This window comes from Panicum virgatum, chromosome 8K, assembly GCF_016808335.1.
Source record: "Panicum virgatum strain AP13 chromosome 8K, P.virgatum_v5, whole genome shotgun sequence".
Classification (NCBI taxonomy): domain Eukaryota; kingdom Viridiplantae; phylum Streptophyta; class Magnoliopsida; order Poales; family Poaceae; genus Panicum; species Panicum virgatum.
In genome coordinates, this window is record NC_053143.1 from 531,925 (window position 1) to 540,338 (window position 8,414).

At 38.9% G+C, this 8,414-nt stretch overlaps 1 protein-coding gene across 1 annotated transcript; it reads left to right on the forward strand.

Moving 5' to 3' along the window:
• Positions 1-1,104: 1,104 nt before the first annotated feature.
• Positions 1,105-8,414, forward strand: LOC120646442. The gene is made up of 10 exons (XM_039923008.1): positions 1,105-1,308; positions 2,644-2,778; positions 2,887-3,020; positions 4,037-4,094; positions 5,495-5,893; positions 6,000-6,055; positions 6,153-6,211; positions 7,446-7,933; positions 8,025-8,156; positions 8,262-8,414. The coding sequence occupies exons 1-10, from the start codon at positions 1,105-1,107 to the stop codon at positions 8,412-8,414; spliced, it is 1,818 nt and encodes a 605-aa protein (XP_039778942.1).

Genomic DNA, 8,414 nt, shown 5'->3' on the forward strand with positions numbered 1-8,414 from the left:
TGGCATAGAAACCACTCACTTGATGTTACGGTGACTTAGGTGTAGAAGTGGATGGCACTAGAATTATGTTAACTAACCTGTATTGGGTCACACCCCCGTCATTGAACCAGAAGCTATGGTTGCCTCCAAGGTAGGAAAGGATGCTTTGCCGGACAATGGTGAAAAATGCAACAACTAGACCTCAGCACCTGGTCTTTGGATGATCTGGCTAGTGCAAGAAGCACCAGACAAAGCACCTTTATTTGAGCAAACAGTATATAGTCAGCTGAGCTCAATCATCAAAGGCTTCGGTGCACACTTTGGGAGTGCATCATAATATCTAATACCCTTAGAAAACTAGGCTGTGTCTGAAACCATGAGCATAGTCGATGAAAAATCGATTAAATCCTCTCATATTATCACAAAACTTTACCCTTACCTTGTGACGCATCCTCCAACTTGACACCCTCGGTTTTAAGGCCAAAGAGGGAAAATCACCCATGAAGAACCGGAAATGGCAACTAGAGGGGTGACCAGGAACCGTTTAAAAAAAAATTAATCCACGCCTCCCCTTAGGCCACTAAATGATCAATAAATCCAGTGGTATATATGCTCTTTCCATTTTTTTATTTATGTAGTAATTTCTAGCTCTTGGTAGCAAGTGTGGTTACTTCATTTAATTAAACGTTATAACGATGATCATGATAAAAGATGATCCCACTCTGAAATTGACATACTTTCTAGCGTTATTTTTCTAGCATGTGGTCCAATCATTCTTCATCCTACATCTAACTTCTCTTGCAGGAAAAGCATCAGTCTTATTTCTTGATTAGAGTCTATTCTAGTGAATGTGTGGAGTTTAACCATTAGTTGTAATATGTTGATCTCCAGCAGGTGATAACCCAAGGGTCAAGCGAGCTTCTTCACGTGCACCCACTGATGCTCTACTTTCCCTTCCAAGCCGACAAGATGACCTCGTGCTCACTGCACCTAACAAACAACACAGATAAACATGTGGCTTTTATGCTTAGTACAGAGGAGCAAATGGAATGGTGGCAGCCCTTTTCAAAGATGCCCCTAAGCGGAATTGTGCCATCGAGATCCACATACACCCTCGTTGTGACAATGAGAGTACTGCCGTATACACTACAAGAACAAAACTTTAATCTGATACTGAAGAGCAGTACATCAGGGGATAGGTATGTCTATACATTCACACAACAATCAGAATGTGATCAGTTTTTTGAAGATGCCAAAGAAACAGGGAATGCAGTGCCTGAGGTGAAACTGAAAGCTGCTTTGTCTCTGCAAGGACATAAAACGTCTGAGGTGAGTTTGTTTAATTAATTAAGTTCGTGCGTTCGTGCATATGTGTGTGTAACATGTCAAAATTTGCAGGACGGATCGACTGGACAAGACGTAACCCAACCTTTAATTAACATATGGGGTTTGTTCCAGCCTGCCAAGGATATTTATAATGTGTTGTGTTCCCTAGATGCTGATCCGATGAAGTCATGGTGGGTGCATATATATATATATATATATATATATATATATATATATATATATATATATATATATATATATATAGCATACTATGGGAAGAATTCTAATATTTATTATAAAACTTGGTTGAAGTTACTTATTATTTGGATGCAAAGATCCTAAAGCCAAATGTATCCTCCTCATCGCACAGGATTATAACAGGTCATCGCCACGGAGATGTTTCTATATGGAAGTGCGGCACGCAGGCAAGTTAATGTATTTGATTTTATGGTTGTGGTCGTCTTTGCTGAGAACTGACCACCGTCACACTACATCATGTCTATTTTCTCATCATGACTTTACGGTTGCCAATGCCAACGCTCCTTGAACCGATAACAAAATTAATCTATTATTACTTCCAAGTTACCAAAGCACAGCATAGCGTTTTCCTTGCATTGAATCGATAACAAAATTAGTCTATTATTACTTTCAGAGAATAATATCTTCGATTAACACCTGGGAGGAAGCAGGACACCGACGGGATATCCGTAACACACAACAAGATGTTTTTTCCGTCAAATTCATTACAAGGGAGCGATGGTTTGTGGCTGGGACATATGATGGTTTCATCCATGTGTATAAGTATGAAACAAGAATGGAATGCTTAAAGAGATTCAAAGGTATATTTGTTGCTTTGTAAATGAATGCAGTCTTAGACTTTGTCGCCATTCCCTCATTTTATCCCTCAACTAATTCCATTATGTGGTGAGATATTTTTCTCATATCATGTCTACATAATAATGGGTTATTTTCTCATGTCTGTAGCACACTCATCTGGGATCATAGACAGTGATATTTACTCGTCCAGATCACTGTTCGTTCATCCAACCCAGCCGTATGTGCTCTCGACATTTGACGTGATGAAACTTTGGGACTGGGACAATGATTGGAGGTGCATACGAATATTTAACAAGGAACACTCTGATTCCATACGTCAAGTGGCATTTAGCCCAAAAGATGCCAAAACATTTGCTAGTGCTTCAAGCGATCACACTATAAAGGTTTGAGTTTTCTTCCTTTGTACTCTTGTAACTAACACAACATTTATGCAGATAAGTTTAGTTGGCTTCTAGGCATTAGTTGGACTCTGCGCATTCCTAAGATATGCTTGGTGTCCAGCTTTGGAGCATTACTTCTTCAAAAGCAGTGTATACTCTGAGTGGCCATTGGGACAAAGTGAACTGCCTAGATTTCTTCACTCGTGATGATGGCCAGCAATACTTGATTAGTGGCTCTCAAGACTGTACTGCCAAGGTATGTCATTTTCACTAAAATATATAGTGCGATACGCACATGACACTATGACAGTGCCAGTAACCGTGCATTGTTTTTTTTTTGTTAAATGAGATATGGAGCTTGAAGGAAAGAAATTGTGTTCATACAATGGATGTTTTCATGTCACCAGTTGTTTCTGTCATTTCTCTTCCGGACTCACCATATATAACAACAGGTTCAGAAGATGGAACTGTTCACTTGTGGAACTCTGCAAGTTTCAGGTAACTAGTCACCATAGCACGTATGACATTATGCGATATAGCCAACTAATGTTTACCAGAAATTGTTTTATCACTGAATGTACATTAAGTGCCTATTTTTACGTATGTATGATTTCTCATTTAATTTTTCCTCCTTAATGTGAGTTTCCTGTGCGTGGGTGGGTTAATTAGTACCTTTTTTCGGTGAAATTTATAACCAATTGCTTTATACTCCATAGGCTTGAGAGAGTACTTGACATTGGTTGGACAGCACCTGTCCGGAGTCTATGTTTGATGGGGTCAAAGAGGTAATCAACATTATCATGTTTTATCCTTTTTTTTGGGTACTATCTCAGGCAGCTCCAGCGTTTGGTCTAACGTGGTGCTGGCTAGCAGGAGAGAGATATAGAGATGATTGGGTTGGTGCAATACGTTAGAGCAAAACTTTCCTGTTTCTCTGCTTAGCACCAGAAGCTAAAGTGAGCACAGGTGCAGAGGAATAAAAAAACTAGCGCATTATTAGGTCCATCGTAGCAGCTTGACCAGATGTTTATGGTTAGAGAGCATTCTTTTGCTAGATTAGCCATCCAAGAGCATTATCAGTGTTGGAACGGAGGGACCACATGCATCATAACCAAATTACCTAGCTGGACATCGTCGAATGCCTACAAGGTAATCTATAGCTAGCTAATTACATGACTATTTCGGTTAGCTGCCACACAAGGCACCAAAACAACCAGTGCTCTGATTCTGTTCAAAGCACGACGCTTTGAGTCAAACTAGGAAAGCAACTAGCAGTATTACTTGGCTTGTACTCCCTCCGGACATAAATATATGATGTTTTTAGTGTAATATGTCCGGAGGGAGTACTGTACTTGTCTTATTTGAGTACTAACTGATCATGAAATTGACCCTCAGTTAATATTAGTTGTAACACTAAGTGGGCCGGAGTATAGATTTTTAACATTTATTAATTAGAAACAGTTCTCAGTTCCTACTATGCCAAACATGCATGTAAATTACAGTCCTTCCTGCAGGGTTGTGATTGAAAAGATGGGTGAAATATCAATCATGGATATTGACACAGTCTCTGAGGTAAGATCGCTGAAATGAAACTTCGTACAAAGCTTTCTTACCGCATTACTAGTATTTATGAATGCATGATGTGTCGGGATTGGCCTGGCCCAATCACGCACTACTGTGTATATATATATATATATAATATATATATTATATATATATATATATATATATATATATATATATATATATATATATATATATATATATATATGGGCATAGACACACTTGTTAAAAAAAAGGCTTACAGTCGTACTTAGGGATCTAGAAGCCTCAAAACAAGAGCATCTAGATGCACGAGAGGGTATCATCTCATTATATATGATTGGGCATTGTTGTTATCCGCCATTGAAGCGAGAACAAGCTGACGTCCACACATGCCCACGTGTGCAAAGGGGCAATTTTCCTTGTGCCATATATGAGGTTGTGCACCACCGGCCTATGGATGATGGTGGGGGCGTGGACGGTGGCGATGTGGTGGTGCAGCGAAGGAAGTAGCCTTCTATTTAATTCCCACGTCTAACATAGATCAATCAGATCAAAGAGTTTGCTGGGGGATCAGGCTTGTTTTGTAAACCCGATCGAGCTAGGCCTTCACCCTTCCTTTTATATATGTAACACAATGCGATAGTGTGGCATAACAAATAGTGTAGGGTTTTGTTGCGCCCCCGGTTTAGACACGGCTCGTTCCCCACTCAGACTACTCTGTCCCTTGACCATGAAGCCGACATCAACCCAAAAACACTATGCATTTATTCTCTATTTTGTTAGGCTCCATTGATACTAATTAATTGTTTTTATTTTATTTTTGGTGGCCAAGTATGTAGGATTTGACTACTACATAATTAGTTTTTAGCTATATATGGTTCCAAAGTCCAACGGTTCCACGGACAGTAGCTGGGGAATGTTGCTATAAATGGATATTTTGCAGTGACGTTTTTTCGACTGCCCTCAGAAATCAATCAACATGTAGAGGCTGGACACCTTTTTATTTTTGAATATTTAGCAGGAGAGCTGCCATATCATTTATTAAGGAGATAAGCAACTCACAGTACAGTGTAATCGATTACATAAAAAAACCAGCGAGACTCAACTACGTTACCACAAGTTGCATTTGTAGAGGTGGGCTCTCTGCCATCCGTAGCCAGAAATCAACAAAAGAAAAAAAAATGCAGCAGCTGCAAGCACCGAGTACCAAGCTGCGTGCTGCTGCCACCCATGTCGCCTCGAGCATGCACGCTTGACCGTGCTCAGTGGTCGCATCTGATCCGGTAGTCGTCGTGGACAATGCTCATCTGCTGTGGTGTTTATGTGTGCGTGTTACACTGTTACTATAACTGCGCTAAAGTTCTTGGACGATATTCAGCTCCCATTAATACGTACTGATCCTAACTTTTCTTGTCATTTTGTTGCAGGCAAGGTCACTAGCACCCTCAACTGAGCTGATCCAAGTTGAGCCCCCCAAGTTGTGCTTCCCAGATATCCAAGTTGTGTCAAGCACACTGAATATAAGCAATATTACACATCACCACGTGGCTTTCAGTATATGGTCATTGAACCTTACATCCGACTACAATGCATTGCCGGATAAAGGAGTTCTATCACCACATTTAACGCAAGAAATTGTTGTAACAAGAGTTGCACATGAGTGGGTGCCAGCAGACCTCACGTTGAAGGAGGTAGTCTTAGTTAAGGCCACTGTCGTGGTAGAGGGGTTAAGGACCAAAGATGTCATTTATGACATGTTCGATGAAACAAAGACAGGTCGACATGTTCAGCTGGTGAAGTTGGATGTTGCATTTGTACCCTCGGAGGTGTGTCAAACCTTTGCTCAATTTCCATATGTATCAACCCATGCCTAGCTAGTTGTGATATGTTTTATTTTAACCATTCATATATATATCTGGTGTTCCTGATCAGATCATATCCAAAGCAAGGTTACCATGGACCTTAGATGTGCATCCAACAGAGTCATGGTGAGTGCATATTTTCCCCAAAGCTAGAATAATGTGAGTTTGTTGCTCTTATATATACAATTACATTTTTGTGGGAAATTTCTTCTCTTCATCACAGGATAATGACGACTCAAGGAGATTACTACGTCCATATACGGAACTATAAGACATGGGCAAGTAACTGAACTCATAGTTAATAGCATACTATGTATCTAGGAACAGTTTCTGCGTGGTCCCAAAATTATGCATAAATAAAATGGATTCTTTTGTTTTTCTTAAAATATACCTGAGTTTCTGTGTGGTCCCAAAATTATGCATAAATAAAATGGATTCTTTTGTTTTTCTTAAAATATACCTGCATGGACAAAATATGCAATTTGTTTGTGATAGATATATGGATAGCTAGTGTCACAACTATATGTGTACAATATATTGGAATAGTTAACAAGTCATTGATTGACATAATACAATAATGCATGTTGCTACTGTCCGTTAGTAAAAACAACTAACCCTAAATAGCCTCTACTAGCGGTTAGTATTACAATATGCAAGTTTTACAGTGGCCGGGGAAAAAAAAGAACCATCTATCGAGCATGATCTAACAATTTTAAAATAGATGGTACCAAGGGAAATGTACCGGACGGTACCAAATAGATGGGCCTGTTACCAGAAGGTGTGGGCCTGGTACCATTTTTTAATATGTTTTAGTTTAGTAAAGTGCAAATTTAATTATGAGACCAATTTCCTCCTTAAATTGGTGGTACCACTGAATATCTCTTGGTACCTTCCCAACTACTGTAAAATACGTCATTACAATGGTTGGAAAAAAATAGAAGTCGTCCATTGAGAGAGATCTAACGGTTTAAAAATAGGCGATACCAAGGCAACGGAGGTGTGGCCAATACCACAATGTGTGGGACCAGAACCAATATTTTCTTTTGTTTTTTTAATAACTTCAATAAAGTGCAAATTTAATTTACGAGTTTTATGGTGGTTGGAAAAATTAAGAATCGTCCATTGAGCAAGATCTGACAGTTTAAAAATAGGAGGTAACAAGTACCAAATAGATGGGCCTGGTACCAATATTTTTATTTATTTAATTAATTCAATGAAGTGTAAATTTTAATTATGTGATTGTTTCTTCCATAAATTGGTGGTACCATCCAGTAACTCTTTGTACTTTTCGAACCACAGTAAAAATACCTCATTTTCCTATAGAAGTCCTTTATGTGAAAACATGCATTTCCATCAATTGACATGTGCCCATATATTTACCTGCAGAAAGCGAAGCATATTCCTATCAAAGGGAGAGAAGGCATGTTTCTGACCTTAACAGTTTTCCCCTAATATATTTTATCATCAGTCATCATCATTACTATATATAATGCTAAAAATATCACTTTGCTTGCAGTTACTTCAGCTAAATTTATGGCATGCAAGAAATTGTTTGTGGTGGGTTGTTCTAGTGGAATCATCTATGTTTACAGTTATGATCCAGAAGAGGACGATCCAGTAGAGAAGGATTCAGAAGAGAGCGATCCAGGAAATAAAGATGCAGTAGACAAAGATTCAGGAGAGAGAGATCCGGAAAATAAAGATACAGTAGAGAAAGATTTAGAAGAGAGAGATCGGCTGGAAAAGAAAGATTCATTAAATAAAACTGAAGTTAAGAAAATCCAAGTTCTTCATGGACACACAAAATCTGTCAATACTTTGGCTGTTCATGCAACTATGCCATACGTGCTGTCAGCATCTCAAGATGGCAAGATTTTGATCTGGCACTATGAAAAGAAGTGGGAGTTAATAAAAACAATTGATGCCAATACTCCTGTAATGCATGTCGCATTTAACCCAAAGGACACCTATATGTTTGCTAGCGCCCAGGACAAAACAGTAAAGGTTAATTGGTTTGATTTTCCTCTACATGAATTTGGTAATAAACATCATTGTGGTCGTTCCAATCAACACATGTATTTTCTTGAATTCGCAGATATGGAACATTCATTTTGATGACTGTAAGCTCCAACTTTCTGGGCATTCAGATTTGGTGGTATGTTTAGATTACTTCAGTCTGGATAATAAGCTATACTTGATCACCGGTTCAAAAGACAAAACTGCCAAGGTATGGCACTATATTTTGTCTGAAGAATATACTAGCCCCTTTGTGTTATACGTACAGAACATTTGTTCAATAATAATCACGATTTTTCCCTCCTGGTTGAATCAGATTTGGGATTGCGAGACAGGGAGTTGTGTTCAGACACTGAAAGGGCATACAGACGTTGTTAAGATTGCATATTGCTATCCAGACCTTCGAATGTTAATTACAGGTTCATGGGACGGGTCAGTTCGCCTGTGGAACTCGAACACCTTCCGGTAA

What these genes read in the sequence shown, in the direction of transcription:
- LOC120646442 (XM_039923008.1), top strand. Translation starts at nt 1,105, where the DNA reads ATGAGAGTACTGCCGTATACACTACAAGAACAAAACTTTAATCTGATA. An exon ending in ATATTGACACAGTCTCTGAG is followed by an intron (nt 4,095 to 5,494) that starts GTAAGATCGCTG and finishes ATTTTGTTGCAG; the next exon opens with GCAAGGTCACTAGCACCCTC. An exon ending in GAACTATAAGACATGGGCAA is followed by an intron (nt 6,212 to 7,445) that starts GTAACTGAACTC and finishes CTTTGCTTGCAG; the next exon opens with TTACTTCAGCTAAATTTATG.